This window comes from Balaenoptera musculus, chromosome 1 (genome assembly GCF_009873245.2).
Source record: "Balaenoptera musculus isolate JJ_BM4_2016_0621 chromosome 1, mBalMus1.pri.v3, whole genome shotgun sequence".
In the NCBI taxonomy this organism is placed as follows: Eukaryota; Metazoa; Chordata; class Mammalia; order Artiodactyla; family Balaenopteridae; genus Balaenoptera; species Balaenoptera musculus.
In genome coordinates this window covers 134,222,167-134,237,068 of record NC_045785.1, presented here as the reverse complement: position 1 = coordinate 134,237,068, position 14,902 = coordinate 134,222,167, and the positions used below count along the sequence as shown (strand labels likewise).

Below are 14,902 nucleotides of genomic sequence, written 5' to 3'. Positions count from 1 at the left end.
TTTCTCTAATTGCTTTAGATATAAGGTTAGGTTGTTTATTTGAGATTTTTCTTGTTTCTTGAGGTAGGATTGTACAGCTATAAACTTCCCTCTTAGAACTGCTTTTGCTGCATCCCATAGGTTTTGGGTCGTCGTGTTTTCATTGTCATTTGTTTCTAGGTATTTTTTGATTTCCTCTTTGATTTCTTCAGTGATCTTCTGGTTATTTAGTAGCGTATTGTTTAGCCTCCATGTGTTTGTACTTTTTAGGTTTTTTCCTGTATTTGATATCTAGTCTCATAGCACTGGGGTCGGAAAAGATACTTGATATGATTTTAATTTTCTTAAATTTACTGAGGCTTGATTTGTGACCCAAGATATGATCTATTCTGGAGAATGTTCCATGAGCACTTGAGAAGAAAATGTATTCTATTATTTTTGGATAATAATAGAATATTATTGGAATGTCCAATAGAATAGAATATAGGATGGAACGTCCTATAAATATCAATTAAGTCCATCTGGTCTACTGTGTCATTTAAAGCTTGTGTTTCCTTATTTATTTTCATTTTGGATGAGCTGTGCATTGGTGTAAGCGGGGTGTTAAAGTCCCCTACTATGATTGTTACTGTCAATTTCCCCTTTTATGGCTGTTAGCATTTGCCTTATGTATTTAGGTGCTCCTATGTTGGGTGCACAAATATTTACAATTGTTATATCATCTTCTTGGATTGATCCCTTGATCATTATGTAGTGTCCTTCTTTGTCTCTTGTAATAGTCTTTATTTGAAAGTCTATTTTGTCTGATATGAGTATAGCTACTCTCAGCTTTCTTTTGATTTCCATTTGCATGGAGTATCTTTCTCCATCCCCTCACTTTCAGTCTGTATGTGTCCTTAGGTCCGAAGTGGGTCTCTTGTAGACAGCATATATATGGATCTTATTTTTGTATCCATTCAGCCAGTCTGTGTCTTTTGGTTGGAGCATTTAATCCATTCACATTTAAGGTAATTATCGATATGTATGTTCCTATTACCATTTTCTTAATTGTCTTGGTTTCGTTTTTATCAGTCTGCTCCTTCTCTTGTGTTTCCTACCCAGAGAAGTTCCTTTAGCATTTGTGGTAAAGCTACTTTGGTGGTGCTGAATTCTCTCAGCTTTTGCTTGTCTGTAAAGGTTTTAATTTCTCTGTCGAATCTTAATGAGATCCTTGCTGGGTAGAGTAATCTTGGTTGGGTTTTCCTCTTTCATCACTTTAAATATGTCCTGCCACTCCCTTCTGGCTTGCAGAGTTTCTACTGAAAGATCAGCTGTTAACCTTATGGGAATTCCTCTGTATGTTGTTTGTTGCTTTTCCCTTGCTGCTTTTAATTTTTTTTTTTTTTGTATTTAATTTTTGATAGTTTGATTAATATGTGTCTTGGCATGTTTCTCCTTGGATTTATCCTGTACGGGACTCTCTGAGCTTCCTGGACTTGACTATTTCCCTTCCCATGTTAGGGAAGTTTTCGACTACAATCTCTTCAAATATTTTCTCAGACCCTTAATTTTTCTCTTCTTCTGGGACCCCTATAATTTGAATGTTGGTGTGTTTAATGTTGTCCCAGAGGTTTCTGGGACTGTCCTCAATTCTTTTCCTTCTTTTTTCTTTATTCTGCTCTGTGGCAGTTATTTCCACTATTCTATCTTCCAGGTCACTTATCCGTTTTTCTGCCTCAGTTATTCTGCTACTGATTCCTTCTAGAGTATTTTTAGTTTCATTTATTGTGTTGTTCATCATTGTTTGTTTGCTCTTTAGTTCTTCTAGGTCCTTGTTAAACATTTCTTGTATTTTCTCCATTCTATTTCCGAGATTTTGGATCATCTTTATGATCATCACTCTGAATTCTTTTTCAGGTATACTGCCTATTTCCCTTTCATTTGTTTGGTCTGGTGGGTTTTTACCTTGCTCCTTCATCTGCTGCATATTCCTCTGTCTTCTCACTTTGTTTAGCTTATTGTGTTTGGGGTCTCCTTTTCGCTGCCTGCAGGTTCGTTGTTCTTCTTACTTCTGGTGTCTGCCCCTAGTGGGTGAGGTTGGTTCAGTGGCCTGCGTAGGCTTCCTGGCTGGGGGGACTGGTGCCTGTGTTCTGGTGGGTGGGGCTGGATCTTGTCCCTCTGGTGGGCAGGGCTGAGTCTAGTGGTGTGTTTTGGGGTGTCTGTGAACTTAGTATGACTTTAGGCAGCCTGTCTGCTCATGGGTGTGGTTGTGTTCCTGTCTTGCTAGTTGTTTGGCATGGGGCATCCAGCACTGGAGCTTGCTGGCTGTTGGGTGGAGCTGGGTCTTAGGGTTGAGCTGGAGATCTCTAGGAGAGCTCTTGCCAGTTAATATTACATGGGGCCTGGAGGTCTCTGGTGGTCCAACGTCCTCGACTTGGCTCTCCCACCTCCGAGGCTCAGGCCCGACACCCGGCCGGAGCACCAAGACCCAAAACCCTGGTTCTTCTCTCTTGGTAACCCTAGTATGATAACGATGCTGACAACGACAACTGCTATATGGTGCTTACAGTGCCCACATGGGGGGGGCGACCATATTTGTGGCAGTGAGACCTCAGGCTAAACTGAACCTTCTGAGAGAACATCCGAAGGATCTCAGTGTGACGAACCGGGTTCTGACTGCAGACTGTTGACGCTTTGGAGGAGGCTAAATAACAGTCAGGACATGTTATAGAAAATTGTTTCATTTTCTTTGTAACATCAAGTAAATCTTGCAGTGGCTCTGGGAGTGTTGTTACCCCTTGGGCTCACTGAAGGGTTGTACTTGAGATTCAGATCCTTCAATACTTGCAACTGTTGAAAATCTGCCACAAGCTTTTCAAACATCCAAACCAAGGAACCCACTCTTGAAAGCTACGTCATCATCACGCTCGCCCTGGCTGATGTGTCCTCGACGTTGCTGATGCCCCACCCCCCACCACCTGAGGCACCCAGTGACTTTCATCTTGCCAAATCCAGTGATCAACTCCCATTCTCACCTTACTTCTGTGCACTTTATACTGATACATTCAACACTTCTCGCCCTTCAGAGACACTTCCTCTACTGGGCTTTTGTGATACCACACTGTCTTTTCCTTTGAAGTTTCCTTTGATGGCCCACCATTAAAAAAAGAAATTTTTTTTTTTAATCACACCTCCAAATGTTAGAATGTCTTCTCTTATTTATTTACATTCTCTCCCTAGGTGACCTCATCCAGTCTCATGGCTTGAAATACTATAAATATGCTAATTCTTATACTTGTATCTACAAACCTGCCCTTACCCCATTAAGCGCCAGAGTCATACATTCAGTTACCTACCTGACAACTCAATATGGACCAAACATGTCCAAAACAGAATTCTTAATTCCCCAAACCTAGTCATCCTTCACAAATACCTCGACATTTACAAATGGCTGCTCTTCTAGTGTTCTCTGCCTTGGTAATAGCACCACCATCTAACTAGTTGCTTAATCTAAAAAACCAGGAGTCATACTTGATCTGCCCTTTTCCTCATTCCCACATTCCAACTACATGCAGTAACCAATTCAATCAGCACATGTTCTCTTCCCACCATTCCTCAAATGCCTCCCCCTTTGAAGTCAAACCATCAAGCACTTTTCAAACCATTATGAATTATTAAGTTCAGTAGCTACTAGTAGTATCATCTCATTATCTACTTTGCTACTTAGCTTTTATCAATTTTTTTTCTACTTGTAGTAGGGTTAATTACTCATTCCCAGCTGAGTTTTATTAAAAATCTTATTTTTCATTAAGTTGGAACCCTCTCAGAGAATTATTTCTCACCTATTGATATTCCACTAGAAAGAGTAGAGCTTTCAGCTTGGCCTCGAGATGGTGCATGGGGCTCCATGACGCTATCATCTAATAGATGTCTTGGCCCTGCATTTGGGAACGTTGCACTCTTAAACTCTGCTGTGTTCATTTTATGAATGAAACTGGAAACAAAGAGAAATATTTTTCATATCTTTTATTACTGTTACTAATTCAGGATATAAAAGATACTCTTATATAAAGATTCAGGATATAAAAGATTTACCTGCTATCCTGAACTTACTTCCGAACTCTCATACTAATGAACACACAGATTTTATCATGAGAGCCTCAAACTAACAGTTTAGGGAAAGTTTTTTAGGAAACTAGGCCATATCTTCCTATGTAACAGAGAATACTTTAATTTTATCTTGATTCTTGGGTACATTAAAAATTGTTTTCACATTCACTTTTGGAAAATAGCTATTAAATTTTCACAAAAATCATGGCAAAGGTGAACCTTGGCCTCTATTTTGAGAAAACAATCTTGCAATGCTAAACAAAAAATCAGTTTCCCTTTCTTTATATTTAGGAATAAAAAGAACAATTTTTATAGACTTCATTTACAGTGACTTATTTGGGTTAAGATAAGTGATCACTCTTGATACTTATGATAATTTAAAATGAAAATGGTATATTGCTTTCCTGATTTTATTTATGATGATGATCTGTAATGTTCATTTTTCTCCCCCAAATGTGAAGGCACTGTTGGAAAAAGCTTTTTTCCAAATTAAGGTAAAGGAAGAAATAAATGCCTTTATGCAAACAAGATATTTTACTAAATCAGAAAAAGACTACTGTTACACAAATATAACTATGCAAGGACACTATTTTCTGTCCAACTAGTAAAATAAATAGAAAAGAAATCCAACTTTAAAAAAAACATAAAAATTTGAAAGATAAAATTAAAAATGCTGACTTATAACCCAAGCTATGGCACTTCCTATGTCCATGTGGAATCAGGTTCCGAGGGGATGGTGGTGTCTGTGGTAGCAAGGCTCCTTCAGCTGCCATACTTTTTCTTCCACTTTGTGGAGATGCTCCTACTTCAGGACCTAAGGGTTAAATTAAAAAAGAGAGAGAGAGACATAGACATAGACATAGACATAGACATAGACACAGACACAGACACAGACACAGACACAGACACAGACACAGACACACACACACACACACACACACACACACAGGGAGAGGGAGAGGGAGAGAAATTGTTAAATGGTTTAAAATTGTTTTATTTGTAATCCTTTGATATGAAATATAGAATGTGGTTTAAATTTTAAGATAATATTAATGTTAATTCTATTTAATTGACTGAACAAGAGAAATATTTATTTTCTGAATCGTAAAACACAAACCTCAATACATACACTATCCATTAATTTCTATCTATTTTACTTGCACTAAGTAGCCAGTATAAATATCCTCCCCATTTACAGAGGAAGCAGCAGAATTAGAAGAGAAGGGGTAAGGATCTCATATCACAGACGAAACCTGGATTAAACACTCAGGTCTTCTGAATCCTAGTTCAGTGCTCATTTAATTTTACACATTACTTCTTTACTCTTAGTTTCAGCTTCTTCTTAGATAAAGAATGTGTAGGGTAGGTCAAGCATTCAAGTTAGAATTTAAATCTATATTGACACTGTTCAAGCTTATGGGAATTAAAAAAATGGAACTCAAAAATGTACAGATTTGCAAAGTATCACTTTAAGAATGAAAAGAAAAGCAAACTTAAACAGATTTAGACTGAAATGATTTCCTCTGCTTGGAATACTCTTCTCCCGAGACACTGTCATGGTTTTGTTCCCTCACTTCCTTCATACCTCATTAGATGGGTCTCCAAATATTTTTAGAATATACAATAATATAAAGCTTGGTGCCAAGGTCTGTTTTGGAATTTTAAAAAAGGTATTACCTACGAATTCTTAAAAAATAAATAATTCTCTTCAATTTTATATTTTTGATTATGTGTGGTATACATATAAATCCCCACTGTAATGCAACAGATAAAAATTAAGGGACTAACACTATTTTTTAATACTTTTAGTACTTGGTCAAGTATTAGAGTGAAATTAAAAAAAAAAATTAAGCCACTAAAATTGACTCCTATAATTATTCAAATTAGTAGAATTTACCACTTAGACCACAGAAATTTCTAATGTAATCAAGCCTTGTTGCCTAGGACAGTGTATTCTTAACTAAAAAAAAGAGTCGATATTCATAAACACTTATTTATCATTTTCTGTTGGTTATATCTATTTTTCTTGATTAGTTGGCATATTTATTTATAAATTTATTTGTATTTATTTGTACATTACGTATTTATTTGTACAAACTACAAGTAACAATTTTTGATTAAACAAGAAAACCAACAGAAAAATGGACATATTTTAATACCAAAAAGAAAACTGTGCATGCAGAATAAAATGTGCTAAGTGTTTATTCACTTTGGAGTATATTCTTTCTTATTAGGTTATCTGGTTTATTACTCGGTAATGAGAGAAAGCTGCACTAACCTACTAAATCCTCCCTGGAAGCAGCAGAACGTGGTGTGCTTGTCCCTGGTTCTATCTTTAATGAAAGCCTGAATTTCAAAAAGAAACAAAGCACATAAAATGATTAACATTTGACAAAATAATATTAAAATCATGTATTTTCTACCAAAAACCTAAAAACATTTTTATAAAATAATCTCAGCTATATATTTTTCTTCAAGAGCAATTTTTAATTGTCTCCTTTCTCTTTCATACAAAGCTGATCTTACGGTGATTCCAGGATATATTAGGGAGGGAAAAAACATCAAAAACTAATATTTAAAATCAGAGAAATCTCCCCAAACTACCCCAATGTTGCCAAACCATTCAACACATTTAAAGATATTTGATTAATGACTAAAAGGTGATTTAACTTGAGGTTATACTGATACTTGACAATTAAATTCAGTAACTTTCACATATATTATTAAATATATTATGTAAATTCTTTCTAGAATCTTTACTGGATGGGCTAATGGCCTCTGTAACACTGAAAATTTAAAAAACACCTTATTTAAAACTAACCATCCAAAAAAAACAACCAACTCAACTTATCAAAAGAAAGATCTATCTATACAAATAAAAAGGCTATTTACAAAATCCATGATAAATCCCTTTCCTAAGTCAAAGTTTGTTAGTTGGTCCTTAAGTTCCATTTAGGATAAAATATCAGTTTTGAGTTCCATGGCAAAAAGAGATTATAATTCCTATCAGTGGAAACTATTTCAGGAAATAGGATACTAAAGCAGTTGTAGAAAATATTTTGATGTAGTCCATGGAATACACTTTGGTGTACTCTGTATTATATTAAGCATTTGTCTGGAAATTAATAAAGACTTTTTATTTTTTAGCATTCGCCAACTGGAATTGGACAATGAAACTGCACAATACAAATGATATTATACATGATATTATAATGATAAATCTATTATAGGTTCTTAACTTGTATTTCTTTGATAGCCTAAAGAAGAAATTATATATAATTGTATTCCAATTATTTGACCATGTAAAATGCATGTATTGAACAGATGTTTGATTAACCAGAACTCTCTGTTCTTTTTTTTTTTTACAGAGTAGTTGACTTTAATTATTTGGGCGCCAGACGATGCTGCATTCATTCACTGAACACCTGTTTTGTGTCGGGCACTGTGCTCTCAGCACTGGAATATAATGGAGACTAAGGCAGACATGGTGTGTCTTCCCTTCTGAAGCTCACAGTTTAGTAGGTGGAAGACAAAGAAGTAAACAAAACAAGTACAATTTCTTAACACAGAACCAAAATAGAAAGGGACAGAAAGAAGGCTATGGGAGAATCACATTGTTATCAATAGCAGCTGATAACCAACAGCAGTATAAAAGCCGAAGCATTTAAACAGCACAGCAGTGGAGGCTAGTCAGTGTCAGTTGCCTGTATCATCATCAAAACACTATATATAACAGTGATGCTGATTCATTGAGAAAAGATATTATGCTCAGTATTAAAATGAAATAACTTTGAAAGATTTTCACCCCGATTAAAACATATACATGTAATTTGTAATATTGATATTGGCTGCCTGTATAGATGAAGTTGCCAAAAACAGAGGCCTGTGGATAAATGAAGTATCATTTTTATTTAAATCTTTCATCATAAAAACCATTTTTTTTTCTAACTTAGCACCTTAATGGCTCTTATGTTAAAATGCTCTGATTTTCAACACATTTAATCAGTAGGTTCATGCAATACAACTGTATCTTTAGGAAAACACTATCTTCTTCAGTTTCCCATATGATGCTCCAACACCACCAAGAGACTTACAGTTCCCCAAGCGAACAAAGTTTCCCACCCTATTCCTTTGATCATTTCCATACCCTGGAACACCTTTCTTAACTCTTCAAGTGGAGCTAACTCCTACTCACCCGTTAAGATGCAGCCTCAGGTAATAATGTCACCTCAAGCTGTTCATGTTTCTTTTCTCTTCACTTTTCCCACTTAAAGCTGAGTTAGGTCTCCTCTCATCTATGTTCCCATAGCATCCTGGGCACATCTCTAGTATAGTACTGTTTGAATTGTCTTGTAATTATTTGTTTTGTGGATGTTTTGTAGAAAGCAGGTGCTTTCCTACCAAAATGAAGCTACCTTATAATATGTCAGGTTATAGACAGCTAAAACTACTTAATGGCTTAACTGGCCAACTCTATCCTTTTAGAGTTAAAATTCACCATCCTCTATAATTATGCAACAATTTCTTAGACTTCATTTCTACTGAATAAACTTTAACTTCTTTTAAATCCATTAAGTTTCTTGAGCCAGATATAGAAATTTTAATAAGTACTTACTCATATTTTGAGTTTTAAGATAATCTTCTGTACGTAATTGGACAAAACATGAGTGTTTTGTGCTACGTCAGTAATTAGAGAGATGGAAGAAATAGTGATAAATATGACACAGACCATCAAACTCAAGAAGCTTACAACCTAGGGCAACATCAGATCTGTGAAACAACTCCAGCCTTAAAAAGCCGATCCACTGACCTCATACATTTTCAAATGAATTACCCTGTGAAAATTTCCTGTAAAATAAAAATTGATATAGAAATATAAAGTGGTAATAATATGGTATGGTGGAGAAGGTGGCAATAAAGGTGTTTTCAAACATTAATAAAGGTTTAGATACATTTAAGTATAAATACAGAGCTTCTTAATATATTTAATATTAGAAGAAAAGTTATTTCTAGTTGTTTTCCAGAATTTCTAGTCTTTTATTGGTACTAATTCTGTACTGCAGAATTCTTTAAAAATTGTTGAAACTTAGGGAACAAGGAAGTTGATAATCACTATCATACAGCATAAGAAAAATTTTATATAATGCATTAATACTGAAAAATAACCTAGTCTTTCACTTCGATAAAATTTTAAAGTATAACCTTTTACTGGAAAATATATTTGTGGAAGACACAAAGTTAAATTTGAAAGCTTGGGAACAGCACAAAATCTTGAAATTAACAAATGAAGCTACAAGGCAAATGAGAAGTCTCAAGAGAAATAAGCTCTTTATCCTCCTATCTTTTGGAAAAAAACCTGGCAGTCATGATGTATAGCACACCACTGAAAAATAAAAAGGGTTAATGATTTTAAAAATCCTTCCTCCCTTGGGCAGGACTGTGGATGGTTAAGGAAAAGGAAATGGATATCAGCTGTCCTAAAAGTAAGTTTAAAAATCTTTAATGAAGAAGGATTTGCTTGAATAGAAAAAAGGGCAAGTGTGGTGCTATACTGAACAAATATGTCTCTAACCCAGAGTCCAGAAGGTTCAATATTCTCTCAATACACAAAAACAACTGAAAACGAGTTCAAAATTGTGTTAAAAATTACCATTAAAAAAGGAGTAATTTTTCTATTCACAGACTGTTTCATTAATTTTTCAGCCTATTCAAAGATAAATTTCCATAAAGATTTAATGCTTGAATTTAGAGAGAAAGGAAAAAATTTAAAACTAGAACTACGAAACATCAGCTCTCCACAACTTGAGAAACATGAAATGCTTTTTAATGGAAGAACAGAGGAGGTACTTGTATATTGGCTCAATCACATCAAGTGATTAAAAAGAAATACATGTAAATAACCTTTACCATTGTAAATGTACAACTGGATTAGGCATATGCATGATAAGATGTAGGATTTAGATGTTTAAATACACGGTGATGAAAGGGTGGAGGACAGGACAAAGTTATACAAACCACTTCTGAAGATCCAACCTACTTGTAATTATCATCTTCCACAAACTTTTGTAGTTCTTCTATATACTGAACGGAGTTCAGGTATTTTTGGACGTGAGGCAACATGGGGATATCTAGGCAAAATGTGATAAATAATTATCTGATAAAGTACATCTTAGGCAGAATTTTTAAAGTTAAGCTGAGAAAAATATATTTAAAGGTAGATTAAGGCCACATGGCACCAAAATTTAAATGAACTCTAGAAGGACATTACTGAGGTAAATGTTATTTAATGTAAAACTGGAGGTAGTTTAGAAAACTACAGTTGTATGTTGTTTGTATAGATTAAAAAAAAAGAAGAAGAAAAAAAAACCCCAAATAGCTCCATTTACAAAGTCCCACGTATTTGAGAAACTTCATGGAAAAAAATCAGAGACATTGTTGTGATTTATATTCAAACCTCATCTAAATACAAGATGTAAGGCTCTTTAGGTTTTTTATTTTTAAAGAAGCCTGGCTCACATCTGTAAAGCAGTTTTTTCTCCCCTACTTAGAAATTTCAAATACGATTAATTTAACATTACAATTTGATGTTATGTTAAAAAAAATTTAGAAAAGTATAAAACAAGAGATTATTTGATTTAGCTTTCAGATAATGTAAACTCACGGTTTTTAAACACCATAAAAATTATATAGCTATAATAGTCTATCTTTATTCCCTATCAAACTGAAAGCATCCAAACATTTTAAAACATTAAAAAAATTTTTTTCTAATCATTTGGGCTTGCAAGAGCTCTTTCTATATATGTGTTTCCATAAAATACATCTTGCACAAAAATTGGTTATTTTTACTCAACATAGGACTCAAGAAAGCTAGTCAACTGTTACTAGGATCAAGGGTCTCAGCTCCCTCCCTAACTAACTAAATAAAAGAACTATTTACATAATAGATCGGGGAGATCAAATGAGATGAAGAGAATAGAAAATAATTGTGAAAATTATGTTAGCAAAGTTGCTACAAAATAACAGAAAAGCAAAAGATAAAACTTAACATTTTAATATGAAATACTTCAATTCCTTAAAAGCAAGATCCTAAACAAGATGCTAAATGTTAAACAGTGAAATAAAACAATCATTATTTTCCTTTATATTAGGATGATGTTCCCTGTTGTGTGAAAAGTGGCCATCAACCTGCGTAAATGTATCATAGCATTACCCTCAGAAACTCACCATATTCACAGGACTGCTGTAAATCAGAAATTATTCTAAGGATGTTATTCATCAAATTTGATCTTTGCTCATTTTCTAGAATGCTGCCAGTTGATGGGTATGCTGAATCAATGTATGTTAAATCTGACAGGTAGATACCTGAAACGAAATTAGATAAATGAGTGTTTTCCTACTTATAGTTTGGAAGAGTATAGTTTATAGCTATACTTCAGTATATGCCATATTTAGAATATATCATTATTAATACACTGCAGCCTTGTTAAAACATGACCACTGAGGCCTAGATTTCTGTGGAGTTGGGGTCAGACATGCAAATATGTTTTCTGTAAATGTCCTCTTATAATACCATTTTAAAATATGGCTTGAGGCTGGAGTTAGAAACTCCAGTACCTACCTACCTATGGGTCTTAATGGAAAGAAACTGAGCTCCTGAACTGGCTCTGCCTCTGACTAGTTGTATATAACAAAGACAGTTATTTTAATCTCCGAACCTCAGTTTTTATGTCTATTTTCCAAGTTGTGGTATAGCCTGAAGTTTTAAGTTAGCCAGCCTAACCACTACCTGGCCATGGGGTAGTTACTTAATATTAGTTCTATACCCCCTTGCCTTGAGTTGATAACTGTCACTTGAGTCTTAATTACTTTGAAAATTGTCTCATTCTGGCAGAAACATCTTGTTTTAAAGATTAACAGCTGCATCTTTGAAACAGTTCATGTGACTACAAATTGAAGTGAACCTTGCCCTTTCTCTGTACCAACAAAAAGAACATATACCCCCAAATAATTTGGTTGTACTAGTTCTGGATATGCAAGGTCAAATCTATAAAAAATATTTCCTGAGAGTTTACTATGCACATGTAAAGTGTAAATGACAACTATAGCTGGAGAGAAAAATACACTTTCCTACTTTCTCCTCATTACTGCCCATTCATGAACTCTCAGAGAAATGCAACCAAAATGATGTACCTACTGCCTTCCAAATAAGCCCTGTGTTTTTTCTCATGCCACTTCTTCCATCTTAAATGATACCTAGACTCAACTCTGCCCATTTAAATCATATCTTATAACCAGGTCAGTGTCATCTGTTCTTTATTTTTCTCACAGATTCCAAGAAAGGAATTTAGAAACCGTCTAGTCTAAACCCCTCTTTATATAGGTGAGTACTCTAAGGTCCACAGATATTAAGGAAGTGGCTAATGCCCTGTAAACTGTTAGTGACAGAGCTGGATCTCAGAGTATACACTTGTACCCCAAGTTTTTTTTGTTTTTTTTTTTTATTACACTCTGTTACAAACTCATACAGTATCTATACCATTCACTTGATAATTTTTAAGACTTTATAATCTCCTTATTGAAAATCTTTTGTCTTTATATCTTATCTGCTCAAAGACTATAAACTCATTCAGGCGGTTCCTCTATCCTGCACTCTAAAAAATGAAAATCCTGACCAGTATTTTCAGACAATTAGTGCTTAACACAATGTAAAAGGTTGGCATGGCAATCCTTTTATTCATCCTAGTATCATTCCTATTCCGTTCAGTAAATCTTAACCGTATTCTTTAAGCCACCTATCGTAAATACTTCTTTTTCTTTGGAGATTCTCAACTTCATTTTTTATGACTTCAAATAAATCTGTAGCCTGGCTCCCTTCCTTTTCCTCCCATCTCAGAGGAAGGAGAATCCCCTTCCTCTCTCCAAATCTAACCTGCAATTTTGAACATAATCGCTACTGCCTCCTCTAGAATGTCCACTGTTGCCTTCACTATCACTCACCCTCCACTGGCTCCTTTCCCAAAGCCAATGCACACATTTAAATCTCCTCTATTTAAGAAAACAAAATCAAAGCCACCCTTCCTTTAAATCTGATCCCCTCCTCAAGATAGAACCCTTGCCTCTCCCTCTTTCAACAAACACACTGAAAGAGAAACACAGATTAGTACACTTACCTTTTTTATCCTTCATTCTATTTTTATGTAATATTTGGTACATACAAAAGTTTACTTGGGTCAGGAAAAATTGTGACAGACTTTGGAATAGGCAAAAATGATTACTAGGTATATCCTCTCTTCAGTGCCTCCTTTTGGCCTGAGCTATTTTACAACTCTGTAAGTTGTTGAGAACTTGTAAAATACAAATTCTTGTCCATAGAAATACCAATGAATTATGTCCAGTAGGGTGTAACTGATTATTGCCCCGTGGATGTTGACCAGTTTTGCAACTATCTGTAAATTCATTTCAGCATTCAAATACGATTAATTTAACATTACAATTTGATGTTATGTTAAAAAAAATTGAGAAAAGTATAAAACAAGAGATTATTTGACTTAGCTTTCAGATAATGTAAACTCACGGTTTTTAAACACCATAAAAATTATATCGCTATAATAGTCTATCTTTTATAGATAGAAGCATGTATGTGTGGTACTTTGCATGTATGTGTGGTACTTTGCATGTATGCATGTATGTATGTGTGGTACTTGTATGTATGTGTGGTACTGCATGTATGTGTGGTACTTTGAATTCTCCCTTGAAGTGCCTGTAATATCTTCCTGATTCCCTTATATATTAATGATTTAAACAAAACATTTGACATGTATTCATTTTGTATCTGTGCGAGAATCATAATTTTACCTTTTAAAAAATAACAGTTTAACACATAATATTGGTTGTTATCAAACAATGTAATAAATACCTGTCAACTTAAGAACTACAACATCAGTACTGTTGCATCATCTACATGCTCTTTCCCTATGTTATCTCCCTGCCTCCTGTCTAGAGGTAACCAACTATTCCGAATTTTAAGATTATTCCCTTGTTTTCTGAGACACCTGTCTGTACTCCTGCACAATGTATTATTTTACTTTTGCTTATTTTTGAGCTTTAAAAAATCATGCTTTATATATGTGTGATTAAATTAAATAATATCATCAGTAAAGTTAGAATGGGTACACAGTAAGTGATTTTAAAGCGGTTGTTAAATCAATTTTTAAAAATCTGGTCTGTGATTGCTTTGCCTCACTCACTATTTTGTTTCTAAGACTTATTCATGTTAAGTACAGCTGTAATTCCTTAAATTGAGAATAAACTAATATGTAACTATATCACAATTTACTTATTCATTTTATTTGATAGAGTTTTCAGTTACTTGCCCCCTCCCTCCTTGTTGCTATAGACATTCTTGTGTCTCCTGGTGCGCATGTACAAGAGTTTCTCTAGCAGAGATATATACAGATATATACATACATGTATGTCTTACATTATAATGTTCAACTTTACAAGACAGCGCCACGTTGTTTTTAAAGCTATATCAATTCATACTCCCACTGACAGTACATAAGTTTCTACTGATCCACACATGCTAACACTTGTAGATAATCTGAAATCCACATCTATCTCCTTGCTGAAAATTATTCTGGCAAAGGCATACATGATCTCCTCATTACTAAATCTTTAGACATCTCTCTTGGTCTCCTCCCTTCTGCTCAGTCTCTCTGCAGTATTTATACTATTCCCTTTGTTTCTTGGTCTTTACTGGCTTGAACTTTCCTCGCTTCCACCCTCCCTCCATTCTTCTTTTTCCTCATGTTCCCTGGAATTGGTATTCCCCACG

At 34.6% G+C, this 14,902-nt stretch overlaps 1 protein-coding gene across 4 annotated transcripts in view; it reads right to left on the bottom strand.

Moving 5' to 3' along the window:
• The window catches only part of RALGPS2 (Ral GEF with PH domain and SH3 binding motif 2), a 166,794-nt gene that overhangs the window by 26,296 nt on the left and 125,596 nt on the right, over positions 1 to 14,902 (bottom strand). For all 4 annotated transcript variants that reach the window (XM_036833986.1, XM_036833743.1, XM_036833827.1 and 1 more), the window contains 5 exons: positions 11,293 to 11,430; positions 10,106 to 10,196; positions 6,347 to 6,414; positions 4,747 to 4,882; positions 3,801 to 3,952 (listed from right to left, as the gene is read on the bottom strand). In XM_036833986.1, the coding sequence (XP_036689881.1) occupies positions 3,801 to 3,952; positions 4,747 to 4,882; positions 6,347 to 6,414; positions 10,106 to 10,196; positions 11,293 to 11,430 (585 nt within the window). The remainder of the gene's footprint in view (positions 1 to 3,800; positions 3,953 to 4,746; positions 4,883 to 6,346; positions 6,415 to 10,105; positions 10,197 to 11,292; positions 11,431 to 14,902) is intronic.